This window comes from Thamnophis elegans, chromosome 16 (assembly GCF_009769535.1).
Source record: "Thamnophis elegans isolate rThaEle1 chromosome 16, rThaEle1.pri, whole genome shotgun sequence".
Taxonomy (NCBI): domain Eukaryota; kingdom Metazoa; phylum Chordata; class Lepidosauria; order Squamata; family Colubridae; genus Thamnophis; species Thamnophis elegans.
The window spans coordinates 10,506,320-10,527,759 of NC_045556.1; the positions used below are offsets into that span (position 1 = coordinate 10,506,320).

At 40.4% G+C, this 21,440-nt stretch overlaps 1 protein-coding gene across 1 annotated transcript in view; it reads right to left on the reverse strand.

The window, feature by feature from the left end:
- LOC116519461 (NAD(P) transhydrogenase, mitochondrial-like) overlaps positions 1-21,155 on the reverse strand; it is a 44,067-nt gene extending 22,912 nt beyond the window's left edge. Inside the window, exons 1-9 of the mRNA XM_032233327.1 lie at positions 21,017-21,155; positions 16,251-16,480; positions 14,815-15,032; positions 7,392-7,479; positions 6,598-6,686; positions 5,950-6,137; positions 4,738-4,871; positions 2,777-2,968; positions 2,038-2,191 (exon numbers count right to left, since the gene is read on the reverse strand). Of these exons, the coding sequence (XP_032089218.1) occupies positions 2,038-2,191; positions 2,777-2,968; positions 4,738-4,871; positions 5,950-6,137; positions 6,598-6,686; positions 7,392-7,479; positions 14,815-15,032; positions 16,251-16,480; positions 21,017-21,155 (1,432 nt within the window). The remainder of the gene's footprint in view (positions 1-2,037; positions 2,192-2,776; positions 2,969-4,737; positions 4,872-5,949; positions 6,138-6,597; positions 6,687-7,391; positions 7,480-14,814; positions 15,033-16,250; positions 16,481-21,016) is intronic.
- Between the last annotated feature and the right edge of the window lie 285 nt (positions 21,156-21,440).

Below are 21,440 nucleotides of genomic sequence, written 5' to 3' on the forward strand. Positions count from 1 at the left end.
GTTGCATTTTCTCTAAATGCAGAATTTCCATTCTTAGTCATCAGCCTGAAATGCTATTAAAACTGTAGTCCCACACAATCTTACTTCAAAGGAGTTTCAAGCAAACGTTCGTAAAATATTTATAGAGTTGCATGCAATTGAATTCTCTGTATTTACATAACCTTATTTTAAACTTAATCCTAGGAACCTGGCCAACCAAAATGGACGATAGAACTAAAAGTCATCGCTGTATTTTAGAGGGATATCCATAAGTTGCATATGAAAAGATTCTTCTGTCAGAGTTTTCCTAAGATCTGGTATGAAGCACAAGGAAAACAAGATGATAAAATCTTTCATTCACATTTAGGAAGAATCAATTCCTACAAGGAGATAATAATAGAATAGAATGACAGATTTGGAAGGGACTTTGGAGGTCTTCTAGTCCAACCCTCTGCTTAGGTAGGAAACCCTACACTACTTCAGACAAATGATTATCCAACATCTTCAGTGTTGGAGCATTTACAACTTCTGGAGGCAAGTTGTTCCGCTAATTAATTGTTCTCACTGTCAGGAAATTTCTCCTCAGTTCTAAGTTGCTTCTCTCCTTGATTAGTTTCCTCCCATTGCTTCTTGTCCTGCCCTCAGGTGCTTTGGAGAATAGCTTGACTCCTTCTTCTTTGGGGCAGCCCCTGAGATATTGGAACACTGCTATCATATCACCCCTAGTCCTTCTTTTAATCAGACTAGACATACTCAGTTGCGGCAACCGTTCTTTATATGTTTTAGCCTCCAATCTTACTTTCATATCTAACTGACAGTTTGATAATGATAACAAATTGTCATTTGATTTTGCCTATTCACTTGTCCCACCTAATATCCTTTCTTACTGTTTTAAGATTAGTAAACTGAGCCAACACGGCTGGGAATGGAAAACAGCATACCACGCCCCCTCATGTTTTAATCACAGTCAACTATCAGTTCTATCTGGGATGGGCTCCTTGGCTAAAGTATAGTAGCAGCAATGTAGCAGATATTTTTTAATGGACCGTTGAGATGATTTCTCATTCTTTAACTATGACTCTGTCAAGTGCAGGAAATCAGGAGTCCAGGCAGCTCAAATAAATATGAGTTTATTGTACGCTGATGCTTTTCTACAAAAATGTGAACTACTAATGATCAAAGCAAATTGGTGGTAGATAAGGTCAATGGAACTCAAGGTGGGCTAAACGTAGATCTCTTGTGGGTGCAAAGAGACTCAAGAGTGATGACACGTTTGACCCCTCCCTCAGGCTCAGCCTGGTCATCTCCCACAGATTGTACAGGTAGTCCTCAACTTATGACCACAATGGACTTTCTCAACTAAACTTTTTGTTGTTAAGTGAGACATTTGTTAAGCGAGTCTTGCCCCATTATAGAACCTTTCTTGCTATACTTGTTAAGTGAAGCACTGCAGTTGATAAGTTAGTAACTTGGTTGTTAAGTGAATATGGCTTCCCTATTGACTTTGCTTGTCAGAAGGTCGCAAAAAGGGATCACATAGCAATAGCAATAGCAGTTAGACTTATATACTGCTTCATAGGGCTTTCAGCCCTCTCTAAGTGGTTTACAGAGTCATTGCCCCCAACAATTCGGGTCCTCATTTTACCCACCTCGGAAGGATGGAAGGCTGAGTCAACCTTGAGCCGGTGAGATTTGAACAGCCGAACTGCAGAACTGCAGTCAGCTGAAGTAGTCTGCAGTGCTGCATTTAACCACTGCGCCACCTCAGCTTGGCACACAGCAACAGTCATAAATATGAACCAGTTGCCAAGCATCTGAATTCTGATAACATGATCATGCAAAGTTCTTAATTGAGAAAAACAGTCATAAGTCAAATTTTTCAGTGTCGTCGAACTTTGAAAGATCATTAAATGAACTGTTGTAAGTCGAGGACTACCTGTATTAGCAAATCTCTTAATGCATATCACAATGAACTTTGAAAGAGGAATTCATACTTTAGAGAGAAGAGGGAGGGAGGGAGGGAGGGAGAGAATATATGAATTTTACATTTAGAAATACCTGTTGTATATACTCCAGCTGAGGTCATTGTTTTTCTAAAGGGTGAAAGGGCTGCTTGTTTTTCTGCTTCTAGTTCTTGAACAGACTTCTGCTTAACTGGGGCAGCAGGTGGTAAAGTTTTAGGTAAAGGTGCTGGAAAGATTGTTCTTCCTTCCTGTAGCAGAGACATTAGGATGAGTCCTTCAAATTAACCCATGTAAAGTCACAAATCTTATTGCGAGGCTGTTAGAAGAGCAATGTGGACAGATTGAGTCTCGATGGGTCAAAATCTAAAAATGTATCCCAAATGTATTCCTTTGCTGACTCAAAGAACTTGGTTCTGATCTCTACTACCATCAGCTGATCTTTACAATTAATCTTTGTATGTCTTTACGATTAATCTTCTATATGTTGCTTGATTTCAACTGATCGTTCTTGTCACTTCATTGTTTTTGAATAGGAGGGAAAACCAGTGTGCAGATAATGGGTAAACTATTAATTTGCAAAGGTTTGTGACCGGGCTAAAATGTAGTCTGGGTGCACAGAAGATTGGAAGAAAGCCTGATGTTCCAGTGGAAGAAACCAAAACTCTACGTTTCGATGTCAGTTGCAAAGCTAATTTCCAGACGGAAGTCAAGAATCAAATGCAATTTCTCTTAAAAGATCCTGATTCTGTCTTCTATTACGATGTTTTGCATGTCTCTGTTAAACCATTCATTAAGGAATTTTAGGAGAGGGGGAAAAAATAACAATAACTCACCTTCATGACCATAGTCCCTCTTATGACATGATCAATCGTCCCATAATCAAAATCATCTTTTGGCTCAAAGTAAAAGTATTCCTTGCTGGGGGAAATAGCTTTTAATAACTTCAAGATGTTGTTTGAGTAAAGGCTACTGGCCTGGGTAGCCATTCGGCTTGGCAAGTCTGTATAACCAATGTGCACCACGCCCTGAGGGTTGGAAAAAGCAATAAAGAAGACCCTTAAAAACATCTTTTTCGTGTATTGCCTTGTTAAGACTTTTAGGTGTTTTGACTTGATAAATCCTTCATAACTGATGGTAAATCAGATCTCTGCTGACACTTTATTTTGCCAGTTAAGGCAAAATTACTTTTTACTTTTTGCATGAACAGCTTGCTCTTACTCTTGAAGTGGGGGGGGGGGGGAAGCTTTTCTTTTTGACTTCGAGCCAAAGGCAGAGCAAGCCGGGAGGCCTCTGGGGAAAGCAGTTCCATGACCATATGGAGCTTATTTCAAGAGTTAAGAAATCAAAACACACTTTAAAAGCCTGAAAACACCTCTTTGGACATCTGATGCTCTCATGGTTACACATTGTGCTTCCCAGATTCACTGCACTCCAATTAAACTCTGAAAAGTAAAGGGAGGGGGTTAGATAACCTGGTGTTGCGCTATTTTGTTCAACAAAGTTTTTGCTTGGGGGTGGGAGAGAAGGAAGGAAGGAATAATATTACTTTGCAATTGTTTGAACAAATTAAACCTTGAGCTTTACAGAATAACAGAATAGCAGTAGACTTATATACCGCTTCATAGGCCTTCATAGGTTTCCATCTGTTGCTTCTCCTGCCTTCAGTTATAACCCTAAGTTCTGAGGGAACTTTACAATCGCAAATGATGCCCCTTAAAGGCACTGTAAATTCAGTTAACTGTATGTGTCACTGTTAAAGCAACTTATTTTGAGGTTTAGGAGAAAAGCTTCAAATACATATCAGATTCAGGCACTGCACTAAACCGTAACTAGGTCACTGTAGTGCAGAAGAGTTTCATGATTTAGTTGCACTAATGTTTGTATATACAAAACGTCTGTAAAGGCCATAGATTTCCAGGACAGCCATAGTTCTTTTAACTATAGTTTGTTGAGTAAGCCAAAATGTCTGATTTTAGGAATATCTTAAATCATAGAGCTATAACAAGATAGTTTTTGTTGCCTCGGAGATGCATAATTTCATTAGCAGACTCCTTGTCCTGACAAAACCCCTTTTTATTAAGCTAATGTGAATTCCTCTCATTCACATCCAGCAAAGTCCCAGCAAACAGTCTTTCAAGGGTGATTTTTTTTTCCAAATTCCAAATTTTTCCTATCCAGGCCGATATCTTCCAAACGCAATGCTGTACAAGAAAACACTTGGCAAGGAGTTTCTGAGAGTCACGAGCAAATCTTCACACCAATTAAACGAACAAATTGTCTCCTGCAAACTCCACTCCCCTTGTGCTCCTCTTTATACCCTATGGGAAGGGCCATTCACTGGCCCCCTGTGCCTTTACTCCTGAGTCAGCCCTTGTTCCTTAACTGTTCCCTTCTCCTGGCAGCTCTGCGCATGCGCACATTAGGAACAGGTTCCAGCTATTCTTCTCCCCCACTGATCTCCAACTCCAAAGGCAACTGATAACTGTTGGATGGCCCTGGCCCCAGTTCTGCCTCTGACGCAGAGCACGCCTCAGAGCCTTCCCCATACTCCAAGACTGGCCCATGTTCCCCTGCAACCTCCTCACTGTCTGAGTCTGCCATCAGCTCTGCTGCCTGCTGGCGGGCCATAACACTGTGGGTTCAGCCCATGTCTGATCTTTTTCAAAACCCAGACCTTAAGATGCTTAGTGTAGCTAAGAAGGTCTATGTGTTACGTTCTGCTGGCTTGGAGAAGAGCAAAATAATATCTCTGTTAATGGGACAAAATATTTGAAACAGACTCTCCTGTGCAAACCTTATGTATATGAAGTTCTCCAGGGTGGATGGTCTCCACATTGCCGCCAGCCTCTGCGGCAAGATCTACTATTACGGAACCATCTCTCATGGATTCCACCATTGGCTTGGTGATCAAGATTGGAGCTTTTTTTCCTGTCGCAAACGGCAAGAACAGAAATGAAAGATGGGAACTTAAAAAAAAAAGCATGAATAGATGCCAACATAAGCTCAGGATTATCTGGATTATATTTGCAAGAGTCAGTTTAGGCTCAATAATTCCTACCTATTTCTACAATTCATTGAGATAGCGACCCGCCGTAAGACCACCACTGTCTGCTGAATCTCCAAAACTCTTTAGGACGTTTATCTCAAGATCAGGAAAATAAAACCCACACAATCGTTACATTTTCTATCTATTTGCAGAGTCCTCAGGGGAGAAAAGATTTGGCTTACCTGACACTCATGACAAGATAAGAAACCAAATGTTGGGCTTTCTTATTGGAAGCGTACACTGCTAAGGTCTCTGTACACTGTTAAGTTCTCAACTTAAGACCACAATTGAGCCCAAGGTGTCTAAGCAAAACACTTGTTAAGTGAGTTTTGCTTCATTTTATGATCTTTCTTGCCACCTTTGTTAAGCAAATCGCTGCAGCTGTTAAGCTAGTAATATGATTGTTATATGAATCTGTCTGTCAGGGTCCCAACGGATGCCAAACTTCTAGCCAAACTTCAAAAGAAATCCAGCTATTTATTAAAAGCTTCATGTTGGCACATTTTCAACTGAAGCCAGCTCTGACCCCATGTAATTTACGTCCCCAATCATGACCCTGTTTCCCCCTCTCCCCCCAGGGTGTATCATCAATCACATTCACCAATGGGGCAATTTCACGGGTTGTAGAGGATACAGCCCTGAAAGAGATAGTCTGGAATTTGTATCTGTATTTTGCTGCCATTTCCCATCCCCTCTTCCCTATGGCAACTCGAGAGCAGGCCAGGGATGCTTTGCAATTTGACACTGTCTTCCCCATTGACTTTGCTTCTCAGAAGGTCGCAAAATGGGATCACAAGACCGTCATAAATATGAACCAGTTGCTAGGCATCTGAATTTTAATCATGTGACAATGGGGGACGGTGCAAGAGTTGTTAACCATGGGGAAATAGTCATAAGTCATATTTTTAGTGTGGTTGTAAGTCAAGGAATATCTGTAACGGTGATAAAATTGTACAGTACCTGGAATAAGAGCTGTGCTAATAACAATGTCTACCTCTTTGCACTGTTTAGCAAAGAGGGCCATTTCTGCCTCTATGAACTCCTTCGACATTTCCTTCGCGTAACCTCCAACACCTTCTCCCGTTTCTGCAACGTTGATTTCTAAAGGTTCTGCGCCGAGGGATTTGAACTGCTCCAAAGCTGGAGGGCTGGAAGCAAGGAAAATTTCACAGCAATCACTAGCTTGGATGCTTTTCAGAGCAGTGATCAAGAGCATATAACTACTTTTCAGTCCAAGCATCGCATCTGACCTTTGTGTAACATGCCAGCATATGCTCTGTAAAATTCCTTGAATTTGCAAACGGGTTGTTGGTTTTCAGCTAGCATTATTATTGCTACTTTTAGTTTAAATCCCACTGTTCCTTTTCCCAAAGGACTGTCTGGAAGGCTCACAACATACAAATAAGAGCAAGTAAAACTAATATGTATTAAAGTAGACACATATTTGAAATTCATAATCAATCTTAGATGGAACCCTATTAAAGTTGGATGGTTCATTCAAGGCAACAAGTTAACGAGGGCAGAAAAAATATACTTTTGATTTCCTTAGGATTTGTATCCTGTTTTTCTTTACAACAGAAGCAGAGCTGAGGACTGGAGTTACTCTACCGGGTGTCGAATCCTCTAACAATGGCTCCCATTGATTTTGCTGCTCCAGCTGCAGCCAAGCCAGCCACCCCGCCACCAATGATCAGCATCTAGGAAGGAAAAGAAAGGAACTCACAAGTGGGCTTCTTAATGTATTTATAACAGCCCAGAATAAAACTTTTCTATTAATTAATGCATCATACACAATGTGACATTGAAGAAGGGAGGGAGGGAGAAAGGAAGGAGGGAATAGACAGAGAGAGATAAGAGGGAAGGGAAGAAGGAAGGAAGGAAGGAATAGATAGACAGACAGAGATAAGAGGGAAGGGAAGAAGGAAGGAAGGAAGGAAGGAATAGACAGACAGACAGACAGAGATAAGAGGGAAGAGAAGAAGGAAGGAATAGACAGATAGAGATAAGAGGGAAGTGAAGGGAAGAAAGGAAGGAAGGAAGGAAGGAATAGACAAAGATAAGAAGGAAGGGAAGAAGGAAGGAAGGAATAGACAGACAGACAAATAAGAGGGAAGAGAAGAAGGAATAGACAGATAGAGATAAGAGGGAAGTAAAGGGAAGAAAGGAAGGAAGGAAGGAAGGAAGGAATAGACAGACAGACAGAGATAAGAGGGAAGGGAAGAAGGAAGGAAGGAAGGAAGGAAGGAAGGAAGGAAGGAATAGACAAACATAGATAAGAGGGAAGGAAGGGAAGCTATAAAAACTCTCTTCTTCGGGAGATGAAATAACTTTCTTCAAGCTTTCTTTGAAATGGCTTCAAAAGGTAGTAATGGTGCTTCAGAAAACCATGTCATGAACCCTACCTTTGCAGGAGGTACTTTTCCTGCTGCAGTGATTTGCCCAGTAAAAAACCTTCCAAAGTGATTGGCTGCGAGAACTACGGCTTTGTACCTAGGAGAAAGAAAAAGGATGAAAAAGAAGAACATTGGAATTGCTAACACAGCAGGCATTTGAAATAAATAACAACAGACTCAGTTGTCTAATACAGTGGTCTCCAACCTTGGTAACTTTAAGACTTGTGGACTTCAACTCTGGGAGTTGAAGTCCACAGGTCTTAAAGTTGCCAAGGTTGGAGACCACTGGTCTAATAGACCAAAAAAATATAGAACTGCTTAGATCAGTCATGGCAATCAAACACCTCCAACAAATAAATAATCTGTCAGTAAAACAAAAAAATGCTTTTATCTATTAGCTGAGAAGTCATATATGGATGTCAAAGTTATCACCACCATCATCATCATCATCATCATCATCATCATCATCATCATCATCATCATCATCATCATGTCTTTAACAGTTTATACCATTGCTTATTACTTCCTTGTTGTTGTTAGTTATGAAGTCATGTCCGACCCATTGCGACCCCATGGACAACTAGGCCTTCCTGTCCTCTACCATCCTCTGGAGTCTATTTAAGTTCACGCCGACTGCTTTGGTGACTCCATCCAGCCACCTTATTCTCTGTTGTCCCTTCTTCTTTTGCCCTCAATCCTACTCAGTATTAGGCTTTTCTCCAGTGAGTCCTTCCTTCTCATTAGGTGGCCAGAGTACTTGAGTTCAATCTTCAGGATCTGGCCTTCTAAAGAGCAGTCAGGGTTGATCTCCTCTAGGACTGACTGGTTTGATCACCTTGCAGTCCAAGGGACTCGCAGGAGTCTTCTCCAGCACCATAGTTGAAAGGCCTCAATTCTTCTTGGCCTTTCTTATGGTCCAACTTTCACAGCCATACATTGCAACTGGGAAAACCAATTACTTCCTAATAAATGCTTAATCAAAAGACATTTCTTATGTTGTAAGCCGCCCAGAGTCGCCTCAAACTGTGAGATGAGTAGCATATGAATTTAATAAAATTATTCAGTTATTTATTTATTAAATTTATTCGCCGCCCACCTCGGAATCATGCAACTCTGGATGGCTTATAATAAAGCAATACTGTAAATGATTAGGACAGTCAAGTAATAAATACATCAAAATTAAGAAAGAAATAGCTAGGATTTAGCAGATGGTATATAACAGTAGAGTGGAGGTGGGATCTTTTAATCCAGGAACCTGACCAGAGTGAATGTTTTGTCCACCTTTCAAATTAGATTGTGCTCATTGGGGAGAATGTTTTTCTCCCAGTTCGTCATAGTAGGTTTTTTTTTTTCTGTTAAAGTATTTTTTTGTTTAATTGTGGTGCTGATTCCTACATTCTTAGGCTGAGCGTCCCGTTCCTTAATTTTTGTTTTCTAAATGTTTGTTTGAGCCATTATTATGTACCTGGCTCTGTTCTGGTTGGTGGATCTTGATGTGCCAAGAGAAACATGAAGTGGATTCATTTTATGGCTTAAAAGGTCTGCGCAGAATTTTGGAAGCATTCAAGACCAGCTCGTGTTAGATGCCTGCCTGCCTGCCTGCCTGCCTGCCTGCCTGCCTGCCTGCCTGCCTGCCTGCCTGCCTGCCTGCCTCCCTGCCTGCCTCCCTCCCTCCCTCCCTCCCTCCCTCCCTTCCTTCCTTCCTTCCTCCCTCCCTCCAAATGTTGGATGCTATGAATTAGTGAAAGATACTTGTTTTGGATTAGAAAACAAAATGATTACATCTCATTTTGTTTTTAAGCAATAAGCAAACTTTTTGATTAGAAGCAAAGAAGGGAAGGTATGCTTGAAAGCATACAAAGAAAATTTACAGCCCAAGATATCCAGGCATCACAAATCCAACATAAACAATCTCTGGAAAATCAGTATAATGTTTTCTTCTTCATCGCACACAGGACTAAGGGGAGCAATGATTTAAGAAGGGAATTGCTCTTTTTGTATACAGATAATCCTCAAATTTATGACCAGAATATCCATTGGTAAACAAGATGGTGGAAGACTGAATTGCACCCAATTTTACAATCTAGTATTAAGTGAGTCGATAAACAAATTGTCTTACTGCATTGACTATTCAAGGATATTGGAATATGATATATGATGTATGATATATGATATATGTAAATATGATATGACTCAAGGTGGCACAGTGGTTAGAATGCAGCCTAACTGCCAGCAGTTCGATCCTGAGCAGCTCAAGGTTGATTCAGCCTTCCAACCTTCCGAGGTGGGTAAAATGAGGACCCAGATTGTTGGGGGGAGCAATAGGCTAACTCTGTAAACCTCTTAGAGAGCGCTATAAAACACTGTGAAGCAGTATATAAGTCTAAGTGCTATTGCTGTTGTCCTTCCTTCCTTCCTTCCTTCCTTCCTTTCCCTTCCCTCTGTCCACTGCCAGCAGTTCAAATCTCACAAGGCTCAAGGTTGACTTGGCCTTCCAACCTTCCGAGGTGGGTAAAATGAGGACCCAGATTGTTGGGGGGCAATAGGCTGACTCTGTAAACCTCTTAGAGAGGGCTGTAAAGCACTGTGAAGCAGTATATAAGTTTAAGTACTATTGCTATCTGTCAGCAGTGTGCTCAGAACATTCTCTTAAGTTTGTATGCTACTATAACATTGCTTTAAAAGAGGAGATTGAAGAGGATACAGTGGAGAATCAGGCAGTTTGGGATATGGATTTAAAAATAGCAGGCTAAAAGTATGATATGGGCAAAGATGTTACACAGGACATAGAAATCAATCTGGCTGATGTTTTAATAGCTAAAGGGGACAAATAAATATAGATAAGTTATAGGAGGAAGGGATATTTTGGTATTTGTTTTAGAGAAAATGATAAGTTACTGTATAAATGAACGGAATATGAAATTAATTTGTTTAAGGTTAAAGTATAAATGTTGTTTCCGATAACTTTTAATAAACTTTTGCTGAATAATGGGGTTGAATAATGGGGCTTGATTATTTGTTAAGAAAGATGATATATGGGATGAAGAGATCTTTAGCTGAAATGTTAGGAAAAGTGGAAAGTTACTAAAATTGTTTCTGCTTGGCTTGATGAAGGGGGACATAATTTCTTTATATATTGTTTATTTTTTTGCCTTATTTTTTTTAACCAATTAATTCCCCTTTTCTTATTTCTGCACTTTTTAAAAAATATTTTTCCTTAGATTGTATTATGTTTTTACTTTTGTATTTTTAAGTTTTAACCAAGTTTTTTTTAAAAAAAAATGTCTGTAAGATCTCTATGGAAATGTCAGCAGATCCAGTAAATTGAATTGACTGAAAAAGACTTGATTAAGCAAGCTATAGTTAAGTGTCTCTCAACTTCCACTACTTTAAAATGAGTGGACTTCAACTCCCAGAATTCCCCAGCCAGCCCATTGATGATGTATGGCTATAGATCAACATGGCATGTGAATGAGTCCAATTATGCCAGGGGTGTCAAATTCAAGCCCTGTGGGCCAGATCCGGCCTGCGGGGTGCTTAAATCTGGCCCGCAGGGCTGACCTGGAAACAGCAAAGGACTGTCCTATGGTGCCTCTGCCAGTGAAAATGGAGCTCGGGGGGGGGGGGGGGGAGAGCAGGCACCAGCAGCCCTTTTGGGCTCCTTTTTGCTTACAGAGGATTGCAGGAGGAGGCTGTTGCAGCCAAAAACGGAACTCAGGAGTCCGTTTTCGCTGCCAGAGCTCTTGGGCCACCACAGGCACCCCCGACTCAAGTGACATCATGCTGGCCATGCCCACCCTGGCCACGCCCATCCCGGCCCCTGGAGCTCAAACACAATCCTGATGTGGCTCTCAACGAAATTGAGTTTGACACCCCAAAATTTTCCAGATGTGTTATGATTACACCTCTCAGCAATTCCGGGCAGCATCCGTCTGGAGAAGGCTGGCCTAAGGACTCTATTTGAGACTTGTTGCTTCAAACAGGATCTAATTAGCACAGTGTTATTTTTACAAAAACCTTTCATTTGCCTACGAGCTGAGTTTTGCCTCCATGAAGGACCATAATGGAAAAGAAAGCCAGGTTTCTATGTGAACTTCATGCCAAACCTAAAAACACATTTCATGGCAGAAACTAGAGAGCAATCTCATTAGCTCATGGCAGCCACTGAGTCTTACGGTTTTCTAAAAACTGATTTATAGTGGCAAAAAGTGTGAGTGTACTAGAGCCCACACATAATACATCTGTTCATCTTTAAGGTCACAAGACATTCTATTGTTTTGATCCACTATGGAATCTAGTTCACATTACTCAACCCAACGATAGTTGGTGGGTTTGTAAGAGTTGTCTGGAATTCTCATTTGATTTTCTTTAGTAACGGTAACTTGAATGTGAATCACAGAAGGAAAGATATTTCAAAAGGCAGTAAAACCCCTGGTCTTGTTTTGGCATGACCAAAAGCAGACGTCAGAGATGTTAGAATCAACCACTCATCTCTCAGCAAGTTGGGTTGATACCAAACAAGATGAGATACAGTTCAACCAAAAGACCATGAAGCCTCTTGACAGAACTAGGCTGGAAACTAATACATCCAGATGATTTACTTATTCAGTTGTTTTGAATCTGCTCTGGATTTAAAAAGAATGAAGTCGAATTGTGTAATGTTTGTTTTATTAAGGTGGTATTTAAGAACCGTGTGGTTACTGTTAGCATAACTCAGCTCAACCTTCTCCAACTGAGTGTCGTCCAGAAATGCTGGAATTTCTGGAAGCTATTGTCCAAGCCTATCTGGAGAGAACCTATATTAGCCTAGTCTTTCTTGGATGAAATGAAATACTAATCAAAGATTGGCAGTGATATATGGCACGCACCAGAACCCCAACACAACCACTCACTCTCCCAATAATGTTTTAACATTTGGAGATCTCCTGATCTGATCCTGAGATTTTAGTGTCTTCTTAAATGTTCTCATGAGATTTCAATGAACGCACGAGACAAATGGATATAGGTGTTCCAGGGCAGAAAGCAAGGCTAACTCCACAATGGATGGTCCAAGAGACATATCTAATTGTGAGAACCTGAGAATTGAGTCTCAGAGAAGCTACTGTAAGCAACAAAAGAATAACAAGAGGTGCATGGTTCCCAGGAAAGATTTGGATGGACTATGGTCTTCTGGTTCTCCAGTGTTATTCTTTCTAATCCATCTTAAACTTTTTCTCTCTCTCTCTTAAGCAAGAACCAAATATAAGAAATAAGACTGTTGAGAATTTCCCATGTTTTGGGATGTTTCCAACATGGCAATTGCCTGAATTTCCACTACTGTTTTTTTATATATATAATGTGTGTGTTTGTGTGTGTGTGTGTGTGTGTGTGTGTGTGTGTGTGTGTTGCATTTGTGCTGATAAATAAATAAAGGGAGACTAATATAGATCTATTTCAAGCTATTTGGCTCTCATCAGCTAGCCATACCCTCCCTCCCTCCCTCCCTCCATATATATATGTATGTGTGTGTGTGTGTGTGTGTGTGTGTGTGTACACACACACACACACACACACACACACACACACACACTGTCTATATATTACCCCACTTGAGGTTTCCCACATCTGAGATGCCAGAAATTAGTTTTTCTTAGATCAGAGGAGATGAAATTGTAAATATGAGGTTCGGGAAAAATGCAGCATCTTATAATTGAACAAGGATTACAAGAAAAAGAACTCCATTCCTAGGGAGGTCATGCGAGGGAAGGGAGTAAAAAAGAAGTCAAGAAAACAGCTGGGACCTCACAGTTCAAGTCTCAAACCTATCAACATCTATTTTTGATGCATGTAGAAAAAGATGGGACTTCTGTCACACAGTCACAGCTGCCCATTTTTATACGATTCCATTCCTCATGCCCCTATATCATATATAAATGTGTGTGTGTGTGTGTGTGTGAGAAAGAGAGAGAGAGAAAGAGAGAGAGAATGCCTTCAAATCAGTCTTGACTCCCTGGCTAAGTCCTTATAGTTTTCTTGGAAAGGTTTCTTGGAAAGAGTGGTTGTTTTCCATTGCCTCCTTCCTAAAGCCAAGAATGAAACTATTGGCCTGAGATCATTCTGCTGGCTTTGTGCCTAAGGTGGTACTAGAACTCACGGTCTCCCAGCTCCTAACCCAATGCCATAACCCCTATACCAGACTGGCTCTCATACATAAACTAGTACTATATATGCAGCAGGGGTGGGTTCTAGCCGGCGCTACTGCCAGTTCGCTCGTGTGCACGCTTTGCACGCATGTACAGTTCAATATTGTTCTGCGCATGCGCAGAACTAAGAAACAAAATGGCAGCGTCAATGGCGCTGACCAAGAAACCGGTTTGGGGGTGTGGCAGGCCTGGGTCACTGCTGGTTCCAGCGATCCAGGCCGCCATACCACTACCAATTCGGCCGAACCGATCCTAACCGGTAGGAACCCATCACTGATATACAGACATGAGTGGACTAAAGCCAAAGCTTTAGTCCTACTGCTTTGTGTTGTATGCTATTCAGAGTCACATTGTTTGAGCTGAGGGGCCCTTTAAGGCCAATAAATAAATATCTCCCAACCTTTTCTGCACCCTATTTTCTGGAATCTCATCCAACGGGAACTGCCAAAAATCAGCAATGAAGGCTTTCTGCTGTTTTTGAAGCAGGGGTCATTTAAAAACAAAACAAAACCCTGTAGCATAGTTCCTAAAATAATCCTTAAAAACATGCAAGCTGGGGGTGGGGGTTAAAATATAATTACTATATAGGTGTACTTTTTTTTCTTTCAAAAAAAGAAGGAGGAAGATATATGTTAAAATTAAAGATGTATATTGAAATGGAATTATAAATACTATCAACATAAAATGGAGCATGCTCAGAGGCTGAAATACACCAAGTAAATGAGAGGAAGAGTGCGAAGTAGAGGAGAGAGGTAAGGGAAGAAGAGAGGGATAGGAAAGAGGGCAAGGGGGAAGAGAAGGAGAGAAAGAAGGAGTGGAAATGGGAGAGAGAAAAGGGAGAGAGGAAGGGGAAATAGAGAAGAGAAGGACGACAGAGGGAAGAAAGGAGGTAGGGAAGAGGAGGAGAGAGGGAGAAGAAAGTGAAGGAGTGCATGGAGAGCAGAAGAGCCAATAATCATCTTTGGGAGTTGATGGTAAGATGAATTGATGTAAACATTTAACAATATAATATAATGTTGGTTATGTAATAACCACAATACATGTGATTATTTGTTATGAAAATGAAAAAATAAAAAACTTTATTAAAAAAAACATGCAAGCTTAATAAACTAACTTCCCCAAACCAGAGAAATTTATCTGCTCTCACACTGCCCCCAAAATGTCCAACACCACCAAATAACTGCCCACCTCTAATATAGTAAAACAGGTGATGAGGAACCATGGGAACAGAGAGAATAATGTGGACTCACCCTGCAATGTTGGCCATTGAACTTAAGGCGTCATATCCTTGAGCGATTGTGACCCGAGGAACTTGGTCCATTGCTAAGACAGTGGCTTTGCGCTGAGCCAGCTTTTCCAAGAGATCTGGATTTTGCGCTGGATAGATAAAGCTGACCAGAACCCCTTTCTCCTTGAGTAAGGTGGTCTCGTGGATTCCCAGCTGTTCATTAAAAATTGGAGCTCTGACCTTTGAGAGAATAAATGCCACATTACACTGCTTTTAAAAGAAAGAAAAGTCCATGCACATACGAACTATGCGCCAAAGTGAAGACTAGGCTACAGTATTTCTTTCTAATACACTTCATACTCACAATGTGGCCCTATCACAAACCATGACATATAGTCTAAATTATTGTCAAAAACCAACTGATTATGATTTATTGAACCAGGAATCCAACCCTGTTTACTCTACACTTTGCAGCCACTAAAATCATAATTATTGGGTCAGCAATTGAAGAAATTTTGTTTCCACTTTGGATTTTTGTGATCAATTCCTCACATCTCTGAGATTTATACTTCTTTGCTGGCCCATATTTTAAGGTTTGTTCCATATTTTCACTCTTTTTGCTGGTAAATGCCAGCCAAATATTTGAATATTATTTTGAACTCAGCTATTACACTCTGCTATGCTATGCTTAATCATGATTTATTGAATATACCATGATTGGCTGAGTTTATACACTGTGCTAATCCATATACCACTATTCACAAAATTGTCATGGCTGGATAAGGCTAAAATATTAATTCAAAACCTCATGATGGCCTGGAGAAGTAAAAGTATAATCCTAACTCAAGAGTGGGAATGTTGTGAACTCTTCTTTCCTGTAATCTGGTGTTTCATAAATTCAAAGCCGTGTCTATGTCTGCTGATGTATTCTGTATTTCATATTTATTTATTTGATTTTTATCTCATCTATGTTACTGTTTATAAATAGCTCAAGGCAGCAAACACACCTAATACTCTTTCTTCCTCCTAGTTTCTCCACAACAACTCTGTGAGATAGGTTGAGTTGGGTTGAGAGAGAGTGACTGGCCCAAGGTCACCTCCAGCCAACTTTCGTGACTAAGGTGGGACTAGAACACACATTGTCCTCTGATTGGCAGAAACCATCCATCCAGCTTTCATGACTAAGGCAGAACTAGAACTCACAATTTCCTCCGATTGGCTGGGTATAGGTCAGTACCTTAATCACTACAGTAAACTCTCTTCCTCCCTCCCTCTCTCTCATCCGTTTCAACTTTATTCATGTGAATAGAGTATGCAAATTGCCCAGAGTCAATTTTGAATGGAGAAGTTCAAAAGTCCCACTAATTCATCCATCCATCCACCCACACATCCATCCATCAGTCCAGCAGTTAAATAATCTTGTCTACTAGACAAGATTTTATTTTATTTCATTCTTGCCTTTAGAACGATATCAGATCCAAACACGGTTTTCATGTCCCCGATTTTGGCTCCTGCCTCTTTGTACTGATCATCAGAGAACTTGGCTTCTTCACCTGCTCCATGCTCCACTTGCACATGGAAGCCTTGCTTCACCAAAGCTTGGACACCAGCAGGAGAAAGGGCTACTCTTCTTTCATTTTTATATACTTCTTTAGGAACGCCAACCACAAGTTCTTGGTAGCGGATTCCTGGATGAAATAGACATACCAACAAAAAGATTGATAGGCAGGAAGGAAGGAAGCCAAAGTAGACATGATCTCAATGAACTTCAGTACTTCCTGGGAATGTTAAGAGTTGTCAGGCAGAAGCACAGAAAATAAATCAGAATAATAAACCAAAAGTATCCAGAGAGCTTCAGTTGGGGAAAAGGTGGTTACAAATATATTTACTTATTTATGTATTTCATTAATGCATGTACAATTATTATAACCGCTGAAAATTCCCAGCATAAATTTTGAGCAATAAAGTCTCATAATATATAATAAGTATTTTCTATTTTTAAAAAGTGAAAGTAGAGTCAGAGCAAAATTCCAATCAGGAATAAAAATACCACTCTACAATTTCTGTAGATGTAAGCGCTAAATGCCTGACTTTTTTTTCCTTTCCCAAAAGAAGGAAGCTCTACTGAGCCTTCCCAGGGAGGGGAATATTTTAAAGTTGGAGGAAACCACCATCAAACCATCTTTCTCAGCTTATTCGAAAGGTATCCCTAAATTGAAATTGTCAGTGATCAAGCAGATAACACAGGACAGAACAGGTTAAAAAAAAATCTGAGAACCGAACCCAAGAAGGGTTTAAAAGTTAAAATAGCATTTGAATTGAACTTTAAATCAAGAAACTCAACAGTTTATTGAAGAACAGGTTCACTATCATAGCCTTCCATTATATTCTTTGGAGAAAGTCTGCAAGATGGAATAATGTATCTCTTTCTCTCTTTCTATGACTGCTTTACACATTATGCAAATAAGGCTTTGGTGTATTGTATGTGTTTAATCTGTATCTTTTATTCCCATGCTAGAGAGAATTTTCAAATGCAGAAAAAAACCAGAAAATGTGAAGCAAAAGGGATTGTGATCATAACATCCATAAATGGTTTGGAGAATGAGAATCTGGATTTGAGTTTACTCTTTGAGGTCCTTTGATTCTGCTACCCTCCACTTCACGTATGATCAAGAGATGGCTCTCCAGAGCTGATGGGTTTCAGGTCCTATCAACCACAGACAAACTCACTTGTAGCCTTGATTTGGCTTCAATGAACTTGTCAAAGTGAGCTTCCTTCCCTCACACCACCCAGCTCTACTGAACCCCACAGCATAACAACCAAGGTGACATAGAAACTTTTTGGGGGTGTTGTTGTTGTTAATGGCAGAAGATGGAATGTTCCACTGTCAAAGTGCAGTTCCATAGCCAACTCACACGATCACACAAAAGACACAGGCGGATACCAAAATAATAACAAATTAAAGTTTGGTTTGCAAAATACTTGACTGGGATCTGGCTTTCACAAGCTTTGGAGCTGTTTGCATGTTTTAAAAAGGTGCAGCATCAGCCTCAAGCAGTGATGGGACAACCTAAGATCTTGCTTTTGGGACAGGGAAAAGGAAAACAAAGAAACAAAACAACAATGTAGAAATTAGGTGATTTTTTCCCCTTTTTTCCTTTCCCTTCTCGCTCCTGGTTTGAATTAGCTACAATTATTTGTAACAAGAGGAAAATATAGTCATTATGCAGATATAAAGCCATGCCTTTAGAAAAACTGATTATGTAAAAACAGGATTACATATTACTTTTGAAGATGATTCACCCATCATATTAAGTCATGGTCACCTGAAAAGCCATAGTTGGCAGGCTTCATGCAATACCTTAAGCCATTATATGATTTTGGCTTACTTACTATGTTGAGGAATGCAGCCAGTTCAGCACCCCAGTCAACCTGGATCATATTTTGTGGGGTCCTTGTTTTCTTTCTTTCATTAGCCAACTAGGTAACATCAGCTAGTATTGGTCTAATATTAATTTTGGTGTTAATCCCTGTTATCTGGGTGATGATTATTGGCAAGGAGCATTTGGTCTTTTCGTTTCCTTCTTGGTTTCTGGATTGTCCACACACACACACACCCCGATGGATTTCCTCCCTCTGACAAAAAACATACACTTTTGGGGGGAGGTAGAGGGTGTGGGTTTCTGGATTGTTGAGTGGAATGTAGACCAATTATATGGTATGTCTTTAGACTAACAATCAAATAGTAACCAGCAGCCTGATCAAGGAACCACTGAGAAGACTCCCACAAACACTGACAGGACAAACCACTAATATATAAAAAGATAGCAAGCCCTACTCACTTCTAGCACTGATGATGTTACCTAGCTGGGTAATAAAAGGTCTGCGACAACCAAGTTCAGAGAGCACCAAAGACCCCACCGTTTCACCGTGAACTAATATCAAGAAAATGCTGAGATTCATTGTCCTTCACTATGTTTACCTTGGGATGTGGTGAATAGATGAGAAGCCAGAGATGCTGAATGCTGCCTAAGACAGAAAATTCATACATAGTTTGATCTCTTGATCCCTATGCAAATGCAACAACATCATAAGAAACACCCTGATGAGAATTTCACCACAAATACTGTATCCTTTGAAAAGAATTTCAAATGTATTCTCCATCAAATTGAAGCTGACATTTGCTGCATGTGATTAATGCTTTGCTTAATCAAGAAGAGACTGTGCAGCCATTGGTATGTAGAGTCTCCTGCTGGAGCAAGTGGTTGGACTAGAAGACCCCCAAGGTCCCTTCCAGCCTTATTATTCGTGTTCTAATTTATTTAGTGAGATCATTAAGAAAGAAGGCAATAGGCAGAAGATGCATTCCAGCAGATAGATAGTTAGTAGAACTTAATTTGGATTTCTGCACTTAACAGCTGTTGGACTGACTGGCTTCAAGATTTCTTTCTGTTGCTAAGATTCTATAAATTCAGCTATGGCAGATTTAATTTACAAAATGACATTTTTCTTGTCTTTCTCTGCACCTTTCTGCGGAGTACTGTATCTAATTACTATAAGTTATAACTTTTCCCCCTTTTCTGTTAACAATTACAAAGTCACTGTGACATTTCCAATAATCTCCTTTGCATGTCGAAAATGAGTCAGTTTATACATTGCCCTGTCCAATATTTCTCAGTTACATATCCACCAGAGCCTGTTTCCAAACTATGCTTTTTAGCAATTAAACTCTGTTTAAGTTGACTTTTGCTTTGCTTATTTTATCTCATTGGGCAATCATTTTCTGGAACAGGCTAAAATAAATCTAAACTACTGTTCTTGCAAGAGTAAACAATATTTAATATGCCATTGTTGCTTTATGGCTAGTCTTACCCAATGGCCACAAGTAAAATCGGAAAGGGAATTAAAATCCAAGGCTGAGGTTCAAACTACAAGTGAAGCGCAAATCTTTTCGGTAGATTGGGTTTTTTTTTTTTTAGAATAGCAATCAATGGAGGCAGAATGGTTGGGGACTGAATACCTAATTCTTTCATATCCTCCCATCTGTCTACTCAATTTTTATTTCCCTAAACTTTATTCTCCCCCTGAAGAATATCTCACTCTGTCTCTGAAGCGTGCAAATATTCTGCATCTGAATGCAGAAATCCCTTCTTGCAGGTGGGATACATTTCTAATTTGAGGCCCTTGCCACGCTAGCAATTGGCAACGTGAAGTCCCAGAACTACAGATGTCTGTTGTTGTGGCCCACCAGCAGCCTGTGGAGCTGGCAGCAGATTTGGACAGTGAGAAGGTTGGGGAGGAACATGGGCCAGTCCTGGAGTCTGGGGAAGGCTCTGATGAGGGCTCTGTGTTGGAGGCAGAGAGGGGGCCAGAGCTGTATGCCAGTTATCAGCTGCCTTCAGAGTCAGACATCAGTGAGGCAGAAAAACAGCTGGAGCCTGTTCCCAGTGTGTGCATGCAGACGAAGGGAACAGCTAAAGAACAGGGGTCAACTTGGGAGTAAGGCCACAGGTGGACGATGAATGGCCCTTCCCAGAGTAAATAAAAGAGGAGTGAAAAGGGGATGGAGTTTGCAGGAGACAATTAGTTCACTTAATTGGCGCCTAGCCAAGTTTTGCAGATTATCAGCCAGGCAGCTCTCCATGCCAGATAAGGTCTGTGACTGTAAATCCTCCCTTGAAAGACTTTGCTGGATAAGAATGAGCAGAATTCACAGTAAATTAATAAAAGGGGTTTTTGTCGGGACAAGGAGTTTGCTTCATGCTGTTGGGAAGCCTAGGTCAGAAGAATCTGTCTAGATCTCCATGGCTAATTGCTGAACTGTTTGAGATCTGCTCTTAGCACACTTTGACTAAACTGGTTTCAGGGTTCAATCAAAAATTGTTGCAAATTGTTTTCTGACTTGAATTATATTTGGCTAAAGCAACGCCATCCATGGACGGATTGCTTGATGAAGCCAAAGCCTGTTTTTATTGATTATGAATTGATTAACTTTCTTCTCAAGTGGGTTTAGTACTTCTCACTTAGACTGACCATTTTTGGTCTCGTTAGTATAAAAGTGATGGATTCAAATTATCCTCAGCTGAATTTTCCTATTTTGATTATCCTTATTATTAGAAATGATTTACTAATTTTGTGACATTTTTTTATCAACAATGGGTCGAGTTGCTTTTCATTAACTCACCTCAACAATTATTTTTCCTCACTCAATCATTGATTTTACCTTTTGCTTCCTGGTCACTCCACAAAGCATGGAAAGTTTTAAAAGAGCGCGGTCCAGTTGAGGGCTGAAATTTCCGGACATGGAGAGAGAGGAAGAAGGGCAACAAACCGTTGCTTCGATTTCGGACCAACGTAGCCATCTTCCCAGGTCCAGCAAGAAAACAGTCTGACCTTGACGTTGGTCCAGATGTTCTGTAAGCAGATTTTTTTTTTTACCAGAACAGACATCAGAGAGAGCAAGCTGGATACCACCAGGATTGTATCACCAAACCTTCGCCTCTACAGATAGTCCTCGACTTACAACCGTTCATTTAGTGACAGCTCAAAGATACAATGGCACTGAAAAAAGTGACATGATCATTTTTCACACATATAACCATCGCAGCATCCCCATGGTCACGTGATCAAAATTGAAATGCTTGGCA